Raw genomic sequence first — 27,642 nt, forward strand, 5'->3', positions numbered from 1 at the left:
TGAAAGTCTTGTTATTTTTATTACAATCAAGATGTTCAAATCTACTCTTATTATATACTCTTCAAAAAAAGTAGGGGGTATTCAGAAACAATACAAAACTGCGGAAATGCACTGCTGTTTTTATTAGAGGTAACCAGTGTATGTTAATAACAGGCTAATTGCCTACACATGAACATAAACATTTCATTTGGGCGGCTTATCTGACGGCCCCATTTCACTCACAAAGAGATACACCGTCAAAAGTGAAAATGGACAATTTTGATTTTTGTCCTAATAATGAGTAATTGCTCCACCAATTCTCAGACATTCAGCAATTCGTTGTGGCATGCTCCTAATCAACTGTCCAATCACGATTTGGGGCAATCTAATCCACTCCTCTTACAGTGCCACGGCCAATTCTTGCAGTGTTAATTGCAGTGTTGTCGGTTGACGTTGGTATCAACGAACACGTCTTCCGATCAAATTAAACATAACACACTAACTTTAATATCAATATCCCCTACTTTTTTGAAGAGTATGTATCATGATACCATTAAAATATCTTATCATCTGGCTATTACTTACTTTATCATACCCTTTTAAATAGTTTATCTTTATCACTTGATAAACTGGTAATAGAACTTAATAGAACAAATTGAAAGTGTCTATCATTATAATCGTACATATACACATTCATTTTATCAATCAAAATAGCCGGCTGTCCAACAGTAAAAACTAAACTACCAACAAAAATGAACTGAAAAAACAGGAAATCTGACCCTATTTTGTTGCAGTAGATCTGTATAATCATTTAATTCGATATCACAGACACTTTTCAACCACTTAAAAAATTTAACCTTTCTAACTGCCAATGATTAAATAAATAAATCAAATCGTACAAAAATACTGAATCTTTTATACAAACAAAAACTCTTTACATCCGAGTTGTCAACTTTTGAAAAATCTGCATATTAATGAATAAATCCACAAAAAATATATTTCTAGTTAAAAAATAAAATTAATACACCCAGCTATGGTAAATTTGTAAATAATTTGATAGCTACAAGCTGTGTTATGTAATAAGTATACCAACCTTGAACGAATCTCACTGAAAGCTGCGATCCTACAGTTGATAGTACACATCTTTAAACAAAGATAAAGACCACTTTCACCAAAAACCTGAGTTTATATTATTATATATCACAGAGAAATTTATCTGTTCAATAGCATGTAGATACAAAATACAGTTGCTGTCTTATATAAAACAGACAGTCCTTCCTGTGTCTATAACTCCAACAAAATCCTGTAGTATAATATGTGCAACAAAAGTTCATATCTCACAAAAAACCTGGAAGTGTTAAATTACAAATTACAGCCACTGTCTTCTGAAGGATCCATGTTGTTTACTTTAACTTATAAGCTGTTCATAAAATCTTGCACAAGACGAGAATAATGTCATTATGGAAGCAAAAGTTCACACATCCCTAAGGAAAGTGTTAAATCACAAATTACAGCCACTGTCATCTAAAGATGGATTTATCCTGTTCTTTTCATTTTCATCTAATTTGTTGAGAAAATCTTGCTGACTATACTAGTCCAGAATAACAGTTTAACTCTTTTAAAGGATGTTTTTAAAAAAGAAAATACAATTACTGCTTTGCATGTATTGAAGATAGATTCATCCTCTTTGTATTCTTGTACTATTTTACAAACTTCCACAAAATCTTACATAACACATGGTGCAAAATAAACACAATGACTGCTTGCAATACCCTTAATATCATCGGCTATCATCCAAGTCATACAATTCATTTGACAAAACATGTAAATCAGCTTTAGTTCTGGTTCGTCCCCTTGTTTCAATAAGTTTTTTTTAAAACTTCTAAATCTCCATACAAGTAGACAAAGTCAATGTAAAGCGACCTTTTTTTAGCTGATGTTTATCCTCTAGCGACAAGTGTTCTGTTGTGTAAGATGAAGTAGCTAGTGGCTGAATACATGTATATATGAGGCCTACAGTGGTTTGAACGTTTAATTTGTGTTCCTCAGGAAGTCTTCAATTATTATCTTAACATGTGTACAACTTTAAAGTCGTGTCATAGTTCAAACATGCTAGTCATTTAGAGTGTACGTTTGTAAACAAAATCTACCAAGCCTTTTCATGTGACACAATGCTTTTGATTAAAATTACGTACTAACTGCCTTGCATAGCTAATGTTAACAATTAATATTTATTCCTCAAAATTACTAATTAATATTCATTCTTCAAAATTACCAATTAAAATTAATTCCTCAAAATAACTTATTTTCCCAAATTCTGACATTTTTGTCAAATGAGAACAGAAAACAAATAACCATAACATTCATACTTTGATCTTCTAAAAATACTATCTAAATAACATCTTTTTAGTCCATATTTGCCTACAATTTAAATTCAAATGTCGGCGCTTTAAACATAGTCGCCTTGAACTGTTAGGAATTTGAAATAAACTGTGATCCACTCTTAAATTTTATTAAAATTAATTCAGTTTGGATCACAGCTGTTTTTAAAGAATGAAAGTGTGTATAATTTTAAATCAGAATGTATAAAATAGGTTACTAGGATAAAGACGACAGCCTAAATGTCAAATGATTTACATAGGAATACCACCGTAAGTCGAGTTAACTGGCTTTTAATACCAGATGAAAATTCAATTAAAGGGAAGCAATCGTGACATCCATTTTGATTTTCTTTTTTAATCATAGAAATTAAGTAAATGGAATGATGAGGGGTTTAACATCCTACTTGTCTGGATGAACTGCATGGGTTACTCTTATTTCAAATTCTAACTGTAGACGGGACCTCTTTTTTTTTGTTACATCTTAACAACTAGACACTAGTCTTTGTCAGGTCCTGTGTCCTGCACCCCTGAAAAGGGGAAACAATGTCAGTAAATCCTGAGGAACTTTCTTGACCAACACTAGGAGCAAACCCGAGACATGGCTAGCAAGCCAGGGCCATACTCACTGAGCCACTGCAGTTCCCTGTCATTTTTGGACTTCAGGAAATCTATAAATGCATCAATAAATTGTACATAAAATTATTACTTTCCTAATGCAATTATTTTCATGACAACACCAATCTACAGTGTGACAATATACTGCATAGTTCAGTTATCAATCACAGGTTAAATCGTATATGCTATAATGAATTCAAATATATTGTTTAAACAGAACATGTTAAAATCATGTACATCCCAAGTATAACTAGATTCTGATAAAGAGAGCAGAACTGAAGTGGCATATCCTAAAAAATTCTAAACTGCACTGTCTGCACTGCCAGTTTGTTATTGTTAAGAATAAATGTATATTGGCCGCTTTATGTCAAACATTTTTACCCATGAGAAGAGACCACCAACAAATATTAGGAAATCCACCACAACAGATGAGTCATTATCACATAAACTAAATTACATCATTAATCATTCACCTATTGTATATAAATGTCAATTTAATTTATGTTTAACTACTTCAATTAGCATGTAATAAAAGACTTATGCAAAACTAATGATATTTAAAAATGCTAATTGCTAATATTAAACACACATTTAAATAAATTCAAATTTACTAAAATAAGAAATAAAGAAATTGTTTAATATGTGAATATAATGCACAAGCTGAATCAGACATTAATGATTTCAAAATTATCATTTATAAAGCCTAAACATGCCAAAATAAAATTTAAATATTGAGTTTTGCCCATACACAATCAAAAGTACTTATAGTAAAAGTTTATATTGGATTCTGATTTTTTATTTATTTGAAAGCACTATGTTTATTTGTATGAGACAATATAATAATATTAAATCTATTTTTTCCACACAAGCAAGATCATTCTTCATGGAAGTTTATTTTATTTTTTAATACACAAATATGTGCATAATCACTTAAAAATGCATTATGTAAGATTTAGATAAAGAGCTGGCCGTTTTTGCCGTTTCAAAAATACATTACTTTATGAGCTAAGTTATGAGTGTTTGAAGGTTTGACAAGATGTAGTGTAGATGGTTCCTTATCGTAGCAATGGTACTTGACAATCAAGTTTAAGTCTCAGTTATCCATTTTATTGTTAAATTTCTAAATCTTGCAGGTGTTCTATTCCATTTATATCTCGACCATCCAATAACCTAGAGAGTTGATTATGGGCCTGTCATGTGAATAAATGTCTAAATAATAGTTAAAATAACATTTGAAGCCAAAATAAAGACCTGCAATGGACAAACTTAGTTCTTACATAATGCAGCTTTGACATCATTCTTGCAATTGCATTAAAATTAAACACATCTTGTATTTTGAGACATTACAATATGAATGATCTCGCTTGCTGTAGCTTTAATCATCTTTTTACCAGTAATTATCTCATGTCCTGGTAAGTAGTATAATTTGACTGTCTTGCTAAGTGTGTTAAATATAAATCACATGAAGTTACACTAATTTAACCCGATTAATTAAAATTCTATTCCACATCTACAAACACTTAAACTAATAAAGGGAAGTTCACATTCAGAATATCACAAGAGGCACTTAGTTCAACCAAATAATACATTAGAAAAACAAACTTTATATTTTTTATGTGAGAAGAAAGAATCATCACCATAGTAATTAAGCTACATCACCATATAGGAATGGATTTCCATGAACCGTATTTTAAGGTCAATTTTACCATTAATTCATAGATTCATTTCCAATGTTGGTGTGATGTAAAAGCGTACTATATTACAGCTATCTACAGCTTACTCTATCCTGCCAAACCCTTACACTTTTCAAATACAACATTCTCATATTCAAACACAAAGCAATTTAAAATGTCAACTGGGACAAAAATTGAAACATTCAGAAGACTTCAATACAATTCCTACCTTTTAAATCATTGATGCATCTGATTTTGATTGCTCTTAATGTTATCAAAAATAAATGAGAATGAGCCAGCCGTACACAGTCAAATATAGGTTAATTACACAACTAACAATCAAATATTTATGCAGAAGTGTTTTCATTGTTGGAGAATTAGGAAAATAACTGGAGTGGATTGGAGTAAATAACATTTAATGTAATAATCTGAACAGGGTTTGATAAAGGAAATCATTTTTTAGGATGTCTTATCTAATCGCCACATGTAGGAATAGGAATGTAGGCCTATGTCTAAGTTTAAATTCCCAGAAGAGATGATATCAACAGTGACATCTTTAACACTTGTTTATTATTTTAAAAGGCTGAAACAAAGAACTAATATGTCCAATAATTTAATTACAAATTGGTTTCTATTGAATATGAAAATAATAATACTATTTATGAAAATATTAACCTAGACTTCATAAATGATATTAAAATATCTGACTTACCGATCATTGTGTCTGGATCTTCGTTTGGAGCCAACATCAGATAAAGAAGCTGCTGATCCAGGGATAGATTGAGAATTATCCAGACCATTTTCATCATCTGATAAATCCTTCTTTAAAATACTCCTCACCGGACTTTCTTCAGTTCTGTTGTCAATTTTCTTTAAAACACCCCTTTCTGGTTCAGTCTTTTTAACCTCAAAGCTACTATCTTTTTTTAATATGCCTCTTCCAATGAGATTTGAATCTTCAGAATGCAATATAGTTCTTGGTTCAGACTCGGTTTCTCTGGAATCACGAGACCGTCTGTTTGATTCAGGACTCGGAGAATCACCATGTTTGAGAATACCTCTCGTTTCATCGGATGGCTTGCTTGTTTCAATGGTTTCTGCACGTTTTAGTATTCCCCTTGGTTCCTGATCTTTTCTCTCCTTTTCTATTTTTAAAATGCTTTTTACTTCGAGATCGGGATTTGACTGACGTATTTCTGTACATCTTAATATTCCAGTGTTCTTTTGAAGATCTCCATCAGACTTGGCATGACTTACTGTAACTAAAAACGTTGACAGAATGCTAAGGCTAGGTAGATGCTAAAACAGCCATCTTTTACAAGGGAGCTAATTCTATAATACCACTGAATAACCAAACAATTTATAATTTCAAGCAAGACACAAAAAGTAACAATAATTTGAAAACACAATGACTATAAAGTATGAAACTAAACATATTACAACAGTGTTTTCATATGAATAGCATGGAATTCCATCTTTTAACAATACTGGATTTTGGTCCTTATATTTACACACCGGTACATAGTAAGTGCAGCGGCAATACTATATACCGGAAAACACCGGAAAACAACATTTAATACTGAATACCGGAAAACACCCTAAATACCGGGAAACACCCTAAATACCGGAAAACACCCTAAATACCGGAAAACACCCTAAATAGGTAACCCGGAGCCTGGTCCTCTGTGTGCGGTTTTAGACCAAGTGAGCGCCGATGAAGGAAGGTCAAGGTCATTACGATGTTCGTTTTACAAATAGCCCCCCACCCCCCCCAAAAAAAATTTCCGATTTTTTTTCTCCAAAAATTTTGTCACAAAAAAAAATTGAATTTTTCCAAAAAATTGGTTTTACAAAAAAACATTCCGTAGAAAATAATTTTACAGAGAAAAATACTGGAAAAAATTTTTTTGGGAGAGAAATTTGGGAGAAGAAATTGTTAAAAAAATCTGAAAATAAATTTTTCTTTGACCGTAGGCGATCGCTCGCTTGTATGTTAATGAACTTATTTCATCAGCGCACCTGGTCCAAAACCACACACGAGGACCAAACTCCGGGTTACTAAATAGCTACCGGAAAACTTAGAAGAGTAAACTGTGTCTAAGATTTTTTTAGAGAGCGCGCCGCTCCGGGAGGGATCATCGTCAGGGTGGGACAGGGGTTGAATTGTCCAGTCACGTGACGAACATAGATCTTCCGTTCCTCAACCCATATTATTTCCACAGTCATTGTCATTAATCACAAATTACAGGATGATATACGAAAATGCAGGTTTACTTTGAAATAATGCAAATGATACTTTTCCATCTACTATCTTCAGATCAAAGGATGCAAGTTCTTACACAGTGCAGCATAATTTGTGCAACAGAAGACATCTCGAATATCGATTGTCTGAAAAAACATTTTCTCGGGGACATTTTTTTCCGAATACGCATTCGGTGTAAGTCTTCAACCACCAGGAAGTGGTTAACATAATAATGTTTTATTACGATAGTAGTGCATAAAACAAATTTGTTGCCTGAGGTTCTCGGGGGGAAAAGTAGCCTCATCAGCTAGAGTCCTCTATTTCACAAGTAAAAACAACAATTGCTTCCTTGAAAATTTATCGATCAACCCTTTTCACAGACGTCCAGCTTACCACTTTCCGTCAATGCAGTAAGATAGAATATCTAGTTTTCTCATGGACAATTGGGCGAAAGTTGGGGTTTTCTCAAGGAAAACTGGTCAACAAGTTGGGGAAAAAAGCTCGAAAAGTAATCCAGAAAAAAATCCTGTGTGCGGCCCTCACAATATGATGGAATATGTTGAATATTATTATGGTTCAAGTGATTATATTTGACCCTTCAACTCGAACTATTCAGAGATTTATTAACTCGCTTTTGATGATACTTGCTGTTTTATGATGTGATTTTTTGTTACCTAGGGAGGAGTTGGCCTAGTCGTGCCTTCCACTAATTCGTACCACCCTGATGCCAGTGTTACTGGTAAGAATCAGGAGACCGGTGCAACCGGCATATAATGGGACCCTCCGAGGGCAGTGTTTAATCTACTGAAATACTGAAACACTGAAATCTACTGAAATTTACTGAAATTTACTGAAAACTAAAATTAAAATACAAAATAAAATATGGTCAATGATGGATGTACACTGATTGCGTCTTTTAAAACATTCAAACATAATAGGCATCAACAAAATTTTGGAGAAAATAAATCGGAAATTTTTTTTTTTTTTTTTTGGGGGGGGGGGGCTATTTGTAAAACGAACATCGTAATGACCTTGACCTTCCTTCATCGGCGCTCACTTGGTCCAAAACCGCACACAGAGGACCTATTTAGGGTGTTTTCCGGCATTTAGGATGTTTTCCGGTATTTAGTGTTTTTCCGGTGTTTTCCGGTATTCAGTATAAAATGGTGTTTTCCGGTTGTTTTCTGGTGTTTTCCGGTTGTTTTCCAGTGTTTTCCAGTTGTTTTCCGGTGTTTTCCAGTATATAGTATGGCCCGAAGTGCAGGGCCACTGCACCACACAAAACAAAACTACAGACAAGATACAATACACAGAAATCACAAACAAACGTACATATCAGATTAAGTGAATGGATCTGGGGGCTAGCAATAAGCGTCCACTGCACTGTACAGTGACCTGAAGTGATACAGACTTCACTCAAAATTGAAAGACAATCAGGAATATAACCCAGAGAAAAAAAACATTGTGTAATACTAGTACAAGTCATGATCTAAAATTGGCAGTGATTTTTTTTCTGATGCAACATGTGTAATCCTATGGCGAAAACTTTTGCCTGGACAGTGGAGTTTTATGTTGGGTTCTTGCTGCATAATAGTCAAGGCTTTTTTTTACATAAATTCCAATATTTACATAGGTGATCCTCAGTTTTTGTCCCAACCAAATGACTGGACAATATTTTCCTTCTTGGCCTTTCAAGTGCTTACACCTGGCAAGTGAGACAGCAACATTTCTGACTTCTCTTTGAATTTTGATTTTCAATGGATTTTTACAGGTACTCGTATATGGAACCAAAAGACAAGATATTTACATATTTTTCTCATTAAGTTGGATTAAGTCCTGAAATTTTGTAGTTCCCTCTCAAATCATTAAATAGCTCAACTAATGCTGTTCCCTTCAAAGCGATATACCATTTCAATATTCAGTACTTACCTTTTTCTGATGCCATGGGTTCTTCTTCTGTAAAAGAAGCTCGTCGAGAACCAGGCTGTGATCCGGGTCTGGAATTTGGTCTAGAGTTAGAACGTGAACTTGGTTGAGACAATGTTGCCTCAGCATGACAGGCAGCTAATTCTCGTTGCGCCTTCAGTGATAATCCTTTTAGTATTTCAGGATCTGGTGGTTTCACTAAACTCATATGAAGAGGAGAGATTTTAGCTGCTTTTTCAACTTCTTCACTTGTTATCGGCTGAAAAAAAAATGTTTACGTTTTCAACTTTGACCAATGTGGATAGGATTAAATTCAAATAAAACAGGAATTTAATTTCTTATGAGAGTTTGATGAGAGAAAGCACTATAAAGACGTTCATTTTCAATTTTAAAAAAGAAGAGAGAGGGAGAAATGGGGTTTAACATCCACTCAATACAAACAAGGTCAAATGGTACAACTTTATTTCAAAAATTTGTCTTTAATGCCAACAGAGAAACCTCACAAGATTAGGTAGCAACGCTACTCATGTACAAGTGTGGGATTGAAACCACACCACTTGACTTACGATCTAAAGTGCATGCATTACAAATCCAGCCCCTCTCCACCCCAAAAAAAAATAATTAGTATTTTTTATGATGTTTTAACAATCATATACTATAACATATACTATTCAAAAAAAGTAGGGGATATTTGATTTTTAAGTGTTATTAAAGTCACCTAATGAAACTGACGAAGAAACAAATGACAAAATGAAATGAAGTTCACATTCATCGATTTATTCCAAATGATCGTTAGACTAAGTAAGGCACAGACTGACCATTATAAGGGTAAAATGATACCCGGGGTCAAACAGCAAAGTTACCACAGCATCACAACCAAGTCAGTAACGGGTAAATCCTCCTCTGTTTGCCAAACAAGCATTGATCCGACGTGGCATACTCCTAATGAGACGTCTAAGGTCATTTTGGTCCAGATTGTCCCATTCCTGTTGCAACGCAGCAGCAAGTTCTTGGACATTGGCAGGACATTGTTGACGTTGACGTAACCTCTGTCCAAGCATGTCCCAGACATGCTCGATGGGGGAGAGGTCGGGACTCAGTGCTGGCCAAGGTAATGTGGTGATGTTCTGTTGTTGGAGGTAACCTGTAACGATCCTGGCCCTGTGACATCTTGCGTTGTCATCCTGGAAGATGAAACGGCGGCCATGACGTCGTGCGAACGGCACAACATGGACTGCCAAGATGTTGTCCCGGTAGTACTGGCCTGTAACACGCCCTGCAACAACATGTAAAGCCGTTCTTCCAGCAACAGTGATGCCTCCCCACACCATAACAGAACCACCCCTAAATCGATCATGTCTGATGACGTTAACGTCTTGGAAGCGCTCGTTTCGACGACGCCACACCCTCCTACGTCTGTCCAAAAAATCAACAGTGAACCTTGACTCATCTGAAAACATCACATTGCTCCAGCGTCGATTATCCCAGTGTTGACGATCCCTACACCAACGACGTCTTGCCTGAATGTGATGATCTCTAAAACAAGGGATCACGCGAGGACGTCGGGCGTGAAGGTGACCCCTATGCAGTCGATTCCGAATCGTCTGGCCACTCACTCTCACACCAGTGTCTGTTTGAAGACGAGCGCTGATCTGATTTGCTGTGATGACACGATTTCTCAAGGCCAAGGTACGGATAAATCGATCCTGGGCTTGAGTTGTCGCCCTTGGTCGACCTGAGCGTGGTCTGTCCTGTACAGATTGTGTATCACGGTATCTGGACCATAGCCTGCTTATGACAGACTGAGAAACATTCATCGTCCGCGCCACAACCGCCTGTGTTGTGCCGATCTGTAGCATGCCAAGGGCACGTAACCTTTCATTTTGGGTAAGCCGACGCATATCAAAATTTGTTTTCTGGTCACTAAAACAATTAAACTGATGTTTCCACCCTGGATTTCAATGCCACAATGACTGTAACATTCAAAGTCAGAGTCGTGAAAATCTTGGGTTGGACCCCCATGATGATCCCAAGCATCACCTGCATTCCATGCGGTAACTATTGGTGCGTTTGGGCGTCACATATAACTGGAAATGTTTCTTCTGTTAGGTTCTATAGTGACTTTTTTCGTAGTCATTTGCATATTTTAGTATTATGCCCCCAAAATCAAATATCCCCTACTTTTTTTGAATAGTATATTTCTTCCCCAAAGAAATCTAGATCAAATTGTCTAAACAAATCTACATTTCCTTAATTACCCCTTAAATATTTATACAGATGTTCCATGTCCAAATTATTTCTTACTCATAATATGGTTTGTATCTTTAAATAAACATAACCTATATATAATGTTCAACTGACTTTATTTACCAGCAAATATATAACAATAACATGCTTAGATTACTTAACATTCAGCTATATAAACAAACTCATTCACTGTGAAATGAAATCTGTTACGGATCAGCAAGAACGGATTTAATTAAGAAATATTTCAATACATGTAACTAAAACTACTTACTCATGAATAAACACCCCTAAATTTATCAATTCATTAATAGCTGATATTTCATTTAGTAAATAGTGCAGGTGTATTCATTGACTAAAATACATTTAACTAAAATTACTTGGTTATGAATAAACACCCCTAAATTTATCAATTCATTATTCATATGTACGATTTTTCATGTAGTAATAATGCAGGTGTATTTATTGACTTAAAGGACCTAAGTCCGTAACTCAATATCCTCCAAAATCTTCGACATCGAAAACACGAATTATTGGTCAATTTAAATCAACATTGATGATGTAAACTTACCGGGAAAAGATGAGCTTCTGATATCCGATATTTAAGATAAAATAATTTTTTTAACATTGGTACACGAATCGTGTACCATAATGCGTTTCAGCCCCAGTTGTATTGAGAGACTCGAGGGACGAGGCTAGACACATTGCACCAAATCAAATGGAGTTATGTAGACTAGAATAACTAGACGCTAGAAATTGGCACTCGATTGAGATTGCTGACTTATTTCGCCGAACATAACTGATTTGAAATTGGAGTAAAAACGGAAACCATTAAATGTAAATCAGTTTATATACATTCATATTACAGCATTATATGCATTGCGACCCACTTTTGTGAATTTCTAGGTCCCAAATGTTAGCGATTTAGCTCCTTTAAATATATAATTTTTACATTTATCTATATAATACAATAATGTTAGGGATGTGTGTATCAAATTAGCAGATCATAACCCTAATCAATAATCATCCCTGAAATAATTTGATGATTGATTTTTAATAAAACTTGAATAAAGTAAGCTTAACGATATAACTAGAAGATTTTCTTTAACGAATAAGTAACTAATTTAATACACAAGGGTAGTTTGTAAGGAAGATCACCCTACCCCAGTTTCCAGGAGAATTTTCTTTTCATGTGTTAAAAATGTAAATAAAGACGTTTTTTAAAATTTACCCTTTTGAAATTGGTCACCCCCGCCCCCCCCACCACCTTTCCCTCTCTCAACACCAACAATTTCTGGATCAGCTCTTGGTGCATACTAGGCTATTGAACTGTAAATTAGCCTACATATATACTATACATGTACATTACACTTCAGAAGTTCAATGTTATAACCTTTGTAATGTACCTACATGTATCATCTAACAGGATGTCTCCACCTGTAAACATTCTTACAGTCCAACATTTTATTACAACTTACAAATGTTTGAAAAAGCAAAACTCTACAATAAAACAACTTAAAATGCCTTTTAGAAAGATTTGTAACAGAAATGTTTTGAGGAATGCCAGGCGACCTAGGAAATGGAACACAGGTGTCAAAGGAACATATCTAGAGTAGATTATATTTAATACACTTGACCCCACTAGGAGTAGAAAATCATCATTTTCAAAATGGATTATTCAGATCAATTTCACACTTGTGATAGTGTTCAAGTTTAAAGTTTTTATAAAGTGTCACTGCATTGTATTTGATGTAAAATATATCCATGAAAAACTTTATGGTTAATTTCAGGCGATGAAAAAGTCAAATTAAAGTTTTATTCAATCTCAACTGGATGTATAAAAAGTAGTAAACATAAAACTTTCAAGAGAAAAAAAAAGAGCAAACTATTTTTATGTATAAATAAAATCCTTCGTTTGCAGAAGACAAATAAAATCTTTTGTTTGTATCAGAAATGAATATTTTCAAGCTTATAACATTTTTTTTTTTGTGCGATATATTGGTATACAGATTAGTCAGACAGAGACTTCACAAATAAATTTATTACGTTTATCATAAAACAAGAAAGCAGTATACTTTCCGTTTTGGCCCCTTCACTGAGGTAATATTTTTCGTATTGTTATCTTTTACCGAAGACCTGAGATCTATTTCAAAAACAATGACTGAATAATCTACAATAGACTCTGATCAATGAACAATTTGATAAAGGTCTGGATGTTCATCCTTACCTGTGTACTGAATCTTGAAGCCTGTTTACGATTACGACGTCTTGGCATCGGAGCATTTTGTTTTGGTGGCAGTGGTTTTTCTTCTTCTTCCTTCTTGTTGGCAAATAATTTTACTTTATCTTTTAAACTTAATCTGTAAACACACGAAGAAACATGGGCATTTAAATCATCGTGTTGTTAACCTGCTGTTGATAAATTACAAGTTGTCTTTATCAAACATAATTCCTCAGTCCCGGAGAAATATTTTTATCTAGAGATATATGTACTTAAGCTTTAAACTAAATTAAGGCACAATGTACTCAATGTATTACATGAACTCTAATCATAAAGGTATAAAATACTTTGCTTAAAGATACAGTTTCTCTATAAATTAAATGTAAATGCAATAGTACTCTCCTCTATAAAAGGACATTAGTTAATAATACTATGGTTTTTTTTCTGTTGTCCATGTCAGGAAAAATAGTAATGTGCCTGACAAATACATATCAACAATGAAATTAACAGAAGAAGAGGAGAGATCAACCATATCATTTCTGTTGAAAATTCATTAAATGTTTTTTTTTGTTTTTGCTTGAAAAATTACCATTAAATTATTTGCTTTATAAACTGAGAGTGTCACTTTAAAATAAAATTGTTTGTTTTCTCATCCATGTCAAGGAACAAGAGGACAATTTTCTTTACTAAATAGACTAGCAGGGAAGAAAATTAATCTGAAAGATTTTATAGCGTATTAAAGTTTAGTCTACCAGAACCAAATTATTATTGTTACTCAAATCCCTGACAGAAATTTATTATAAATCAAACAAAACTAACTAGAGATAAGATAAACCTATATCAAAAATTGGAATATTTGCAAATATCTCTCAAATATAACATTAAAAAATGCTTCTTTTAATTTTTGCTTTGGTGTCCTCTATCATCCATTAAATCATGTAGAAAAATCTAACATCAAAATGTTACTAAAACAAAATGGGTGTGTATAGTAAAATATGGGTGTAATTGCTAATATTTCCATCATTAGGCAGAACTTTACACCTGTTTGCAATATTCAACTTTTTCTCAGTTGGAATTATAAATTTGCTTTGTGCAACCAAATAATGAGTCAATATATAATCAAAATTCAGCCTTTTCTGTAATCATGGGTGTAACAGCATGAATACAGTCAAAGTTTCACACATTCAGCTCCCATCTGGTGAAATATGCCAGGATATCAGTCTGTGGTAGTCAAGACATCACAGTATTAACAACACTGATTTTTATGTTATTTGTTATGTGTGAGAATATGGTTCTGGTCATTCAGTCAAATTTTATTCATGTGTGATACAATTTATACTTTAATGCTACAAAGGGGACAAGATTATCAGAAATTTGTTTATGTGTCATAATAGCTTATGTATTACATTACGGCAAATCCTGTTTTTTAAAATGCACAAAAATTCTTACTTTGTGAGATCATCATCTTCAACAGTAGAGTCCTGGGGTTCAACAGATTTAGCACGATTAACAACTTCTGGTACTGGGATGGTTACCGTTTTCTGTTCATCATTATATTCTGCTGCTGTTTTGACTTCTTCTTCAGTAATTGGTTGTGTTAAGTATCTTTCTCGTTTTTTACGATCAATGTATCTTTTAGCTCCACTGGCCGACCCTTTGTACCTTTCCTTGGAAGTTTTCTCATCAATTTGTTTAAAGAATGAGGTCTTTGAGGAAACACTATTTCGCGAAGGATCATCTTCGGCTAAATCCATTTCAAGACTTAAGCTACGCAAACTGTCTGAAGCTGCAGAAAGATTTTCATTATCAGAACCTGACAATATTCCTGAATCTGCCTTCGAATCTTGACGCCCCCTTGCCATAACTTTTGACCTGAGTGTGTCTGACTCCATCATTTCGTTTTCAGGGATACACATTAATTCTGCAGCCGTAACAGGAAGTGTTTGATATCTTTCACCTCTACTTCTACGTTTTTTCTGTGGTTGAAGATGTTCTGGAAATTCAGACTTCTTATTTGCTGGCAACTTTGGTTTCTGTTCCACAAGATGTTCAAACACACTAGTTGAAGCTTTTTTCCTGACCAATGATCGAAATGTGTTTACGGAATCCAAACTGTAGAAGAGAAATAAATGGTTACAAAATCATATGTTTTGACACTGAAGTGCTTTTGGTTTTATTCTTAATTTCAAAATGGGAAAAGTGTAAAATGTACTTCTGACATATAATTAAGTCTGAAAGTTTTCCATCATCTGCTGTATGAATGAGTTCTTATAATGTAATAATTTAGACAGGGCTATTAAAAGATTCATTTTAAAAAGGTCATAATACTTTTAAAAAACAATGGCTGATGTTGCCATGAAATATTCCATGGTAAGACAATTTCCTGGCAAAACTTTTGAGCATATACTAAGAAGCTCTTTGGTTCATTTAAAATGAACTTCCTTTGTGAATAACTAGACATGACCGTAGACTAAATATCTGTAAAATTTGCAGAAGTAGAAGGGTTTTATTCATTTGCATTAATCTTCAAGAGCTGAAAATCTATGTTCGTCAAAATTAGCTGAATCTGAAGGCATACAAATTTTAACTTTTGTTGTGTATCGCCTGAAAATCTATATTTGCCAATTATTCTTTAATAGTGGGCTTATAAACTGGGTAAACAAGTCAACTTCCACAAAACAAAATCAGGTAGAGATTGTCCAGTCACATCGATCAACCCAATTAATTACTCAGTTCTAAACTAAATCAAATAAAAAGATTAATATGACATAATATACCTGTCGGCTTCAGTTATCTCCTCCAATGTAATAGGCTGAGTCCGCCTTCTACTATTGTCACGATCTGGTTTCTGAACTTTTTTGAATTTTCTTTGTGACTCTTCTAATTTCCTTCGTCTTTCCATAATAGTTTCCACCTTTCCATCTTCGGCTAGTGTCGTCAGTCTCTCCATTAAAATCTCACCTGTAAATGTTGGGTCACCATCTTGAGAAAAATCGTCGAAAGACATTTGTTTCCTGGGAGATACGGCACCAGATCTGTGAAAAAAGATGCAGAATGTATATACCGGTATTCTTCAATATTTGAGAGAGATTGGCTAGGTGGAAATGTACAGCAGATGTTTACTAGTACTAGTATGCTTCTTCCAGTTTCAATGATATCAGATGAAGCTCCCGATTTTGAGCAAGACACAACCATATGTTGCTCTGCAGCAGAAAGCATTCAAGGTAACAAAAATTTGGGGGAACATTCGAGTCGGTCACAGAGACATGCTCTGTGGCCAAATGTGAACCAAATGTTAAATAAATTAACCTAAAGAATGGACAAATAGATGTTATAAATTTTCTATGGTGTAACAGTCGAGCCTCATCACACAAGTAATAATCTATCCATACCTTATTCTGAATGGAGATTTGGGTGTTGCAATACCAGAACGAGATCTTGGTGTGGCTGCATATTTTTCTTCTTCTATTTTTGTTTGCATCTTAAAAATTCTCTCGGCGACAGATAACTTGGATTGTTCATCTTCATCCTCATTGTCTTCATTCTCCGGTTTATTCTCCTTTTCTCTCCTTATTAAAAATACAATATTCAAATAAAAAAAATATTTAAAATAGGTATCAGGTAATGCTCATATACAAAGAACCTTAGTTTGAAGGTTCAAACTACAGTTTTTTCCAGAATGACGCCACTTGGTGTGCCAATGGATGGAATGGGGGTTTACAGTCCGACTATTCACACTTTATTAGTCAATGGATGGAATGGGGTTTACAGTCCGACTATTCACACTTTACTCGTCGATGGATGGAATGGGGGTTTACAGTCCGACTATTCACACTTTACTAGTCAACCTCTCAGACACCCACCCTGATTTGAAAAAATGAAATGAAATGAAATGGGGTTTAACGTCCTACTGACCCTGATTTGACAATTGAAGGTCATACTTGAAAAATACGAACGGTTCTTCATAACCCAAGCTGGAATTCAAACATTGGACATTCTTGTCAAGAGTCCCGTGGGTCCTGGTCACTCAACCACCACGACTCGGCCTAAATTTTCAAAATACTTCCCAAAAAAGGGAGATTGGCGCAGTTGGGTTAATATTAATCTGGTTTAAATAATTATTGATTTTTTTACTGGCCCTAATTACTACTACTAGGTCAGTAAAAAATCAGTAATTATTCCCTAATCATATGCAAGAACAAGGTCTGAGTGAAAACTATTTCTACAATCTCACATATCTCTGTCTATAAGTATAGGCTGAAGTTTTCTCATCATTGTAATGTATGATGGGAGTTCTTTCCCTTGTTTAATAAATATAAGTGACAGACATGTTGCTGTTTATTAGTAAATAAATCAACTTTTTAAAAAAAAATATAAGTGAATCATTTTTTATAAACATTTAAAAGTTATAGGCTGTATAATTATATATTTCTTTTAATCAACAATACATCTGCATTGAAAAGAAGAATCCACATTTTTGTTCCTTTTAAACATAGATATGTAGTCGGTCAAATAACTACTTGTGACCTTACATTTTTGGGTCTACAAATGTAAACATATGTAAAATAAATTTTATATTCTGTTTGTGCTTCAAATTGAATCAAACAACCTTCTTTTATTTTTTAAACTGAAAACATTTATGTTGTTTAACACAAGTGGCAAGAAATTCGGAATATATTGAAAAATAGAATTATAGTATTCATTTATAGAGATGGAAAATTTGAAAAACATAGATATTATAATACAATAATTTGCCATAAAATTTGTTAGTTGTTTTTATCATTATTTCGTAAAAATACATCTTTCACAGAACTGACACAGATTCCAGTAATATTTTGTAATCATAGCTAAGGAGGACACCCATGGTTAACTCTTGAACTTGGTTCAATTTTGATCACAACAACAATCAATTCAGCCATGTAATCTTCTATGTGAACAGTGCTATATAATTGTGTGCGAAAGACGGATTTTTTAAAAATAGCAAATCAAAACTGTCTCTGAGCATGATTTTTTAGTATTTTTTTAAAGTCTAGTTGAAGCATACATGTATTTAGGATGATTTCATTATAAATCTAGTTGAAGCATACATATATTTAGGATGATTTCAATGTAAGTTTAGTTGAAGAGTATATATATTTATGTTATAAAATTAATTACACCTGATATACTGATATGACTGCCAACATAGTAATTATAGCAGTCTAATTATAAACAGCTAGACGTCGCTGTATGTTTATTGGCAATAAGATTATATCAAATAGTCAGTAGCAGTAGGTAATAGAGATACTTATCACACACCTATAGTACCAGTTGCATGACATAAGCTAACATAATATAATATTTACAAATTCCTCTTAATATGCATATACATAAATTGATGGGTCAGCAATAGCATGCAATAGCATATAAAACTTTGGGCAATATTTTTCGAAGCGCTTAAAAATCACTCAAATACCGGTACATGTAGATTAAATGTATGCAATGTTCATAGGCCAGTTGACTAAAAACACATATTTTTTGGATTAAACAAAAGTAATTAATCTACTTTTTGAAATTAATAACAATTTTTATTTTCTTTTGAAGTTTATATTTTTTAGATTCAACAAATGTATAGTCTTAATTAATTTACTTTTTTTAAATTAAGGACTTTAAAATCCAAAAAATCTCTATGCAGCTGTTAAACATATTTTTAAATTGCCTCTTTTTGCTCATCAGATAATTAATCAAAAACTAAAAGAAATTTGAATGCAGATTAAAACTGAAAGTGACTTGAATTCAAAAAGTTGCTCGATCAACTTGCAAATGACTGATTCAATTAACAATAGGTTTTTTTTTTCTAGAACTGTGAGTTCTACTAACCTCATTGTTTCAAGAATTTCATCTGTAACAGATAATCGTCTACTGGGTGGTTTTTCTTCTTCCTCTTTCTTAGCGTCTACTTCAATTGTCAGTCGACGTTGTTCCAGAATCTTGGCTAACTGCTTGTCAACAATTGGTCCTGAAGGCTGCTTTGGAAGTGAAGGAGTCCTTTTCAAAATTCCCTTTCGTCTCTCAAAAGATTCTGTTCGCTTGACACCAGAAGTTTTTAAAGATTCAGATCTATTTAAAGGTTTCGATACCCGTGATCCACCTGTTTCATCCGTGGAGGTTTCACTTAATTCAATTCCACTAGAGGTGAGAATTGTACTTTCACTTACATCCAAATATCTACCAGATGACACACTGAGTAGATCTTTTCTTTTGACAATATCTGAATGAAGCGAATCTGTATCACTTTGTAAACAAGTAGAGCTGGCAATGTCCCCAGTTTTAGTGTACACATCCACATTTTCTGCACAGATATTCTTAATCACTTCACCTAAATTAGTGTTTGTTTTATGAGTAGAAGCAGTGGAGTGTGACTTCACAAGGTCAACAGCACCATTCCTTTCATTATGTTCAACTTGATTCTTGTTGTTGTTGGTTTTATTAGAACTGGCCATTGTTGATCTCTCACTTATTACATCACGTCTGCTACTATCAATTACATTTCTGCTAGAATTTGAAGAGGATGAAATCCTGTCCTTTTTAGGATCATGTAATTTGGCATCATCTTCTTTAGCACTAATAGTTTGATCGTTATGTATAATTAGTGGCGGAGTAGAAGTTTTAGAAGTAATCGCACTACTTATTACATCATCAGTCGAAGATTCATCTAATGTAACATTACGTACTTCTAACGTTTGCGTCAGTTCAAGTTGGCCATATGGTGCACCTATGATGTGAAGAGGTCTTGGTTCAGTCATTTTTGTTTCAAAGGTCATACTAGTATTAACTGGGGTTGTTTCAGAATGATTATTAATTTTATGCAAACTATCGTGAGATTTTGAGATGGATTTTGATATGCGAGTGGATATGGACGTTTCTACATCTTTGATATATTGCACAGCATCTGATAATGATGCAGAACTTGAACAGCGTTTTTCTGGGGAAATGCGGCCTAAATCAGGTGATATGTAGCCTTTTGATATAGTAGATTCAGGTTTATCCAATTCTTCAGTGACTCGAGACAATTCTGCCAAACTTGAGTCTATTTTATACAATTTACTTTTAGAATTTGCTATATTGTCCGATATAAAGGTATCACTTTGAGCCTGAGATGAAGAAATGATATGTGAAGATGGTTTGGGATCAGTGTCTGATTTTGATAAACTTTCAACGATAGAGTCTGTTTCTTTACGACGTGATTTTAAAACTGCTGAGAGTTCCTTATCAACAATAGTCTCTTCCAAAGTAGTCACAATCGTTTTTGTTTTATCTAAATTATCATACTTATTTTCAACTTTGGTATTATTTTCAGTCTTGTCACTGCGAGACTGTAAAACAGAGGAAAGTTCCTCAGATGGTTTATCAGTTGCCTCTGATTGAAATCTCTTGCTCATGAAACTAGATTTAAAACTTGATGATCTTTGAACTGGAGATGATTCGTCTTTCTCCTTCACTGTCCGGAGTTTAAAACTTTGGGTCCTTTCTGGAGTCTGGCGTTCTGTATTTGACTCATCACTACTGCTAATACTAACAGAACGAGCTTGTCGATTACGGCTCAACCCAGATCTAGAATTGAAATCTTGCTCTGACCTTTCTGAACTCGATAGCTCTGAGCTGGAGAATTTTTGCAGTAGTTGAGAGAAGTCATTGCCTCTCTTGATAGGTTTGCTGTTAACACCCGATTCATCCACTGTTGATTTACTACCATATGATGTCTGTAAGACAGGAAAAAGAAAAATTTAGAAATATTCGGTTTAGATTTAGATTAAAAAAAATTAATTATGATCTAAATGTTTGCTATTTCTGAAGATGCATCAGTAGCAACTCAAAACGAGATAATGTGTGTTGATTTATCTTCCAAATCTGGGACCCATTTCAAAAATTGTACGTCAAGTTACATATACTTGTAGGTTTATTAAGTGGTATAAATATGTTTGATTTAAGAGAATGCAAGATCTAATGAGCTTTGAGAAAAAGAACCAAGTTTATAATCTTAGGATGGGAGATGTGGAAATGGAAAAACAATTATTCTGTGACTTATGTGTTAATTGTTTCTTGCAGTAACAAAGATCGGTTGCCAGAGAACGAAACATAAGCCCACAGCAGCTAAATCAAGGGTTGTCACATATTTATGCTTTACAAAACACTGATATCCATTTCATACGGATCGATTGTTCACAAGATTCAACAAAGTGAAACAAGGGCCATAAAATGCATAAATTCATTCAATAGGCTTTTTTGTTATACTAATCTCAATCATGCATTTAAATTTAAGGTTCAACGAAGTGAAACAACAGCCATAACTCTAGAAGTAATTAACAGAAATTGCTGAAATTCAATAGGCTTCTTCGTTTCACTAAATTAAATAATGCCTATAAATTTCATACAGATCAGATGATAACTTTTGTCATTAGAGCGTTCAAAAAGGCCATAACTTCTGAAGAAATTAACGGAAATTATTGAAATTAAATAGGCGTCTTCATCTCACTAAAGTTAACAACATATATCAATTTTAAAACAATCGGATGATAAATGTAGTCTGTTGAGTGTTCTGTGGGCGTATAAAAATGGTTTGCTTGGGGTTTGGGAAAGTGGTGTTTGATGGAGAGATTAGGATTGCCAAATTTTGAAATCTTTCTGAAAATTCCTAACATCATTATAACAGAGATGCTTTATGATCACATGAAGGGAGGAAAAGATGGTGTATACCCGCAAAGGCGCAGTTACAGAGAATGACCAAAATGAATCCTTCCCGCGAAGGCGCAGATATCGATGTGTCGGCTTTCGTTTGAAGAGAGACATGTTGTTATTAGGACCCAATTAACGGTGTTAAAGATTTTATGAATTTATGTTCACTCTGAATTTTATTCACCAATTGACAACTAATGATGAATATCATCAAATCACCCAAGTAGTTTTATTATGTCTTGCTGCATAGGCCCTCAATTTCTCTTATTTGAGTAGATGTGGAACGTTTTGACCACTGTGGTCGCCACATTCGTATTTGTTATCAAATTTATTTACCAATTCTATTTTACTTGCAGGTTGAAGATGCATACCTTCACATTGTAGCAGAAATGCCAGCCAATCCAAAAATAACAGAATTGGCCGATTATGTTACAAATCAATGGTTCGAGGGAGAATTTTCAACTCACCAGTGGAACCACTACGAGACAGAGGAGCACAGAAGGGTTAATACAGCAGCAGTGCTGTTTTACAACTGAAAATGCCCTACAAATTAATGATGAATTTTAAAAGGTACATGGACATGATTAACACCTCAATTATCAGAAAGGCAAGTATCTATTTTCCTTCCCGGTATCTAAATTTAACAAAAATAAAGACTGTTCCCCTGATAGTAATTTTGAGGATTAAAACAAAACACTGTTAAATACTGTTGTGAGATCGACACTTATGATGTAAATGTATTATCCTTCAGGTGTTCAAAAGGAATAGTGACACCAGCACAAAATCAACAGAAAGTAATGCCACTTTGGATGGCAATAATTTCCATTATGATTTTATTGGTATTTAGTAAGTTTTAGAAGTGCAAATCATGCAACAAGCAAATTCTTATTAGTAGTGAAACTAAATGGTCCATTTTCATACATGATCATAAATCAGCCCCTGAAATTATTTTTTTTATAGACAAACCTTAGAGCCAAATCTATCTGGAAGTACAGAATGGGATGTTTTAAGAGGAACCTGTGCTGTTGACATGGAGGTGGGTTTAAATGTAGGTAGAAGTTTTACGACTGTCGATTTGGTTTGTATAGATGATGTCTTTCTTTCTTCATCTGCTGTCTTCTACACAAATATAAATATGGTTTTAATGGGTTAGTATCACAGCAAACACAAAATTCACATACCAAAATGCATATAGTTTTAACATGTTTTATCACTTTCAGCATGAAAGCACTATTATGCCTCTGTAAAATGATTAACAGACAAAACTGAATCTTACCGGTACCAGTAATTGTCATGTGTTTTTGGTAATTAATGCAAAATTATATGGTTGAGACAGAATTGGGTGAGAGCAAGCTTTACATCATAATGCAGCCATTTTCATGCCAAAAAGAACAAAAACAATCCTTACTATCTTGTTTGTTAAAATCGGTAGGCCTATAAGTTTCATTTTAATGAACTACCTGTCTTGTCATTGTCAGGCACAAATTACGACTTTGTCCAGAATAAAGTTCAAAACCTCAGGCACTAATTCGTTATTGAATAATTTCTGTCGGGTACAACTCATATCATTATTTGAAGGCCTGTTTTCAACTTAATGTCTCTTATTGAGATAGAAAAAAAAAAGAAAGTATGTGTTGACAAAGCAAGCTGTGGTGTAAAACCTATAATGATTAATCTGAGGTCAACGATACCAGGTGATATTTAATTGATTAAATGCATGTTAGATGAGACACCTATCTATTCTATGTAAAGTTAAATAAACAACGTACATGCACATTGTTTGATGACAAAATACACATCTTTGGGTTGACTAGTGCATGATGGGTGGATATATTATAGTAAGTAATTGAAATAATATGGTATGTTATAATAAAATAACACTCAGAACATGCTTTAAGTAGGGGTGTAATGCACAAATTTGTTGTGCCATATTTTTTTTTTTCCTGCTCTTGTGGCTAGACAACTAATACCAATTATTTAAATGATCTCAAATAAAGGCAGTGGCAAGGAGTGATGGGTATTGTGTTCAAGGGAGAGTATACATACTGTACTTACACCAGATATTGCACTACTTTTCTGCACCAAACGTGGTAACGAAGACAGACAAACACATTGCTTTGAGAGAAAATTTTGCCCGGAAAGCAGCATTAATGCCTACTTTTCTTTGAATTGCAAGGGCTCTTTTAGTGCATGCCAATGAGCTAGTGTGTGAACACCCACTTAATAACTAACCAGGTCCATACCGTGAATGTTACCAAAGAAAACTTCTAAAGTCATTTGCATACAGGACAATTAAGGTTACTTAGTTAAATTGTTTTGCCAAATCAAAAATAAATTCTTACTGATTCTGAAGTTCCTTTATGTATATCATGGCTTTCACCTGCCTTCTGACCTGAAATTATAACAAAATTCATCCATTAAATATTTTGTTAAAAAAAAAAATCTGTGCTGAGCAAATATAAATGACAGAATGTTGTTCATTAATCAATAACTTAAATAAAATTCTTACCCGGTTGAAGAAATATATGTGTGTATGATGAAATATAAATGTGTGTTGCCATTGTAACTCCAGGTAAGTTTTTAGTCTTCATACAATATATAGTACATCCAGTAGTATATTATGATATCTAGTATATAGATATATAGCTGGTATGTTTAAAACAATACAGGTGTTCTCACATCATCTACACTCTTATTGATTATAATCAACAGGTGGTTATTTTACAATATTCCATGACCCCAAAGGTTAAATTATAAACTATTTTGTTCACTGACGATAATAACCCTTTCACAATAAAAATATCTTAATTTATCACTAATTGTTCTGGTTATAACACAAATATTTTTTTCTAATCTTATAATAAACTGCCAATCCATGTCCCAATGATTTGGGTACTTTCAACTAGATTCATATGGATTTTTGTATTTTCACAAATTCATCACTTGACAATTCATTAATGTGAGTTTCATGATTGCAGATTTTAATTCTGAATTCTCTACAAAACATAATACTTTACAACCTAGTATAAGATTACAGTTTAAAATATTCTTGACTTCTATACCCACACAATACCTAAATCTATGAAGTAAATTCTTATAAATCACATCTTTAAAGATCCCCAATTGATATATTATTCACACATATTTAGTCCAATTCATAAAATTTTAAGCACACCACTGTATACCTTTCAAAAACATCTATAAATCTAACTGGAGAAAAAAAGTTAGCTTTGCATATCCAGTTATATTATTATTTTAACAATACGTGCAAAGACCAACAATATATATCCAACAAATGATAAAATAGTCCACAACAGTCCAACATTGCACAAAACTAGATAGTTGAAAATTGTTTGTCTAAGGTTGTTAACTAAACCAATCCTTTAAAACACAATCACACTGTGCTAATCCTTTAAATTTTGATTAGGTTCTTCCTTATATCAAATAAACAATTCCAGCTTTAAAGAAAAAATAATAATAATAAATCAAAAATATAAAGCTCTTATTTGTTTTCTAGCTGTGACATTGACAGTGGCATAAATATAGTATCTCTTAATAATAATTGACATGTGATCTGAATTATTAATATATAATATCCTTGCGATTTAGGAACAATCCCAGTATCTTGAACAAAACGTCAACAACTCTGTATCTATAAGGATTGCACTTTGCAAAATATTAACCCATAAATCTGCATTTTAGTAGGGTTCTAGGTTGACTTATGAAAATCATTATTTCAAACATTACCCAGCAAGGAATTTGTGTAAGTAATTTACATAACTCAGGATTACTTGATCAAATTTGAAGGTACAGAACAGTATATGTTAAGCACAATAGCATTCTAATTTCATAGCATGTATATATAATTAATATTAATGGACAACACTGGAAAACTGCACAACAAAACAACACCCGAACAAAAAATGTATAATTTGTACATCACCTTATGTATAGAGAGGACAAAACCACTTAACCAGAGAAATATAGTGAAAACCAAAATATGTGTAACACAGAAATCTATTTTAAAAACTAAAAGACAATATTTTACACATTTTATACAACCTGTTGCCTATAAAGTTGACTAGTACCATATATCTAATACCTCATAACTCAAAGTGATATACTGATTCAGATGTTATAGACATGATTCAACTAGTCACATCCTCATCACATCGTATTATAACATAAAAGCTGAATTAATTCCACACAAATCTCTGAATAAAATTCCAAACTCTTGTCATTCTTGTGGTCAGAAATCCATTAAATTAACAACTAGGTGTTGAATGACTGAATGTCAATACTAGACATGATGGCAGCAACCTGTTAATCCAGTGAGAGAACTGCGTGTCATCAGGTAGTAAGGCCAGGTAGTGAGTGGATCAATACACACACGATCTGATTTTAACCTCGTTTCATTATAAAGAAGAAGACGGCTGATAAATGTGGGTAGGGCATACTGTAATGTCTCCATCTTCTCTAGAATGTCAACACAAATTGAGCAGGGTGACCTGCGTATTGGGGATATGATGACCATTTAATTAAAGGCATAGCATCCATATATATTTCAAAGGCCAAAATATGTACTATCCTAAAAGACTGATGTTACAATGTGATTAAGCACATACAAGTTCTATTCTTTAATGGGTTCACAATCTTCAAAAATAAGAATGTAACATCCAGGGCAATTATATTATTCCTGGACAGGAATATTCTTGAGTTTTTCCTTATGCCCCAAGAACAATTCCACTAATTTTTAATAATTTTCATTCAGAACTACTCTTCCCTGTAGAATGTTCACAAGCTTTAGTCTAAATGTGAACCAAAAGATATCCATGTAAAACATATTCAAAATGTACAAATGAGTTTTGAAATTCAATTTTATGCTGCACAGGAATTGATAGATGTACAAGTATATATCTAAGAACACAAAATACATGTAACAATAGAAATTCTACATCAAATAAATACTATCAGACCATAAACTACTCATCTAGTTCGAATACCAATCACTGAATTAGGATAAAACACATGAACTACTGACAGATATTTATAATATATATATTTATATAATATACATATATAAGTTTAATATCTATTCTCATGTTGGTATTTTCCTTCTGGCTGTCACAAGGTTCTCCCAGCCATAAAATAATACGCCAAATAGATTCATTTAATTCAAATCTTTCACTTCATTGATTAAAAAAAACCCACTAATCTACAAATCACTACAAGTCATTGATTTATGAATAAAAAGGTCAAAACTCAGTATACAATATGACCACAACTTCATTACAGAAAATTTATTTCAAATTACGAAAACTGAACAAATTCATCAGGGTGTGGTTGCTGAAGAATACTTAGCCAAGTTGACATACTTTTCCAAAAAAAAAAACCAAACCAGATAACAGTTCTCATTTAAAAAATCTCTTTAGAGAAACACCTATACTAAGAAATCACAATATTATGTACAGTCTAGCCATAAACAAAAATGATTTGAGTTCAATTGATTCTGGATAGATAATCTATTATCATCATTCCTGACAACATCATAAATACACATTAAGTAAGTGATCCATTTCAACATCTTGCAATAAAGCTTTCTGCATTTTGTCTTAAACTATGCAAATTCATCTTTTTGTCACAACT

At 33.4% G+C, this 27,642-nt stretch overlaps 1 protein-coding gene across 6 annotated transcripts in view; it reads right to left on the minus strand.

The window, feature by feature from the left end:
- Nucleotides 1-27,642, minus strand: part of LOC126831452 (supervillin) — a 122,562-nt gene that overhangs the window by 27,943 nt on the left and 66,977 nt on the right. For 5 of the 6 annotated variants that reach the window (XM_050561938.2, XM_050561937.2, XM_050561935.2 and 2 more), the window contains 9 exons: nucleotides 24,339-24,388; nucleotides 22,963-23,115; nucleotides 19,141-21,023; nucleotides 16,674-16,850; nucleotides 16,059-16,316; nucleotides 14,731-15,393; nucleotides 13,288-13,420; nucleotides 8,820-9,075; nucleotides 5,361-5,910 (listed from right to left, as the gene is read on the minus strand). In XM_050561938.2, coding sequence (XP_050417895.2) covers nucleotides 5,361-5,910; nucleotides 8,820-9,075; nucleotides 13,288-13,420; nucleotides 14,731-15,393; nucleotides 16,059-16,316; nucleotides 16,674-16,850; nucleotides 19,141-21,023; nucleotides 22,963-23,115; nucleotides 24,339-24,388 — 4,123 coding nt within the window. The remainder of the gene's footprint in view (nucleotides 1-5,360; nucleotides 5,911-8,819; nucleotides 9,076-13,287; nucleotides 13,421-14,730; nucleotides 15,394-16,058; nucleotides 16,317-16,673; nucleotides 16,851-19,140; nucleotides 21,024-22,962; nucleotides 23,116-24,338; nucleotides 24,389-27,642) is intronic. The other variant, XM_050561936.2, reaches the window with a different exon arrangement.

This window comes from Patella vulgata, chromosome 9 (assembly GCF_932274485.2).
Source record: "Patella vulgata chromosome 9, xgPatVulg1.2, whole genome shotgun sequence".
NCBI classification, from domain to species: Eukaryota; Metazoa; Mollusca; class Gastropoda; family Patellidae; genus Patella; species Patella vulgata.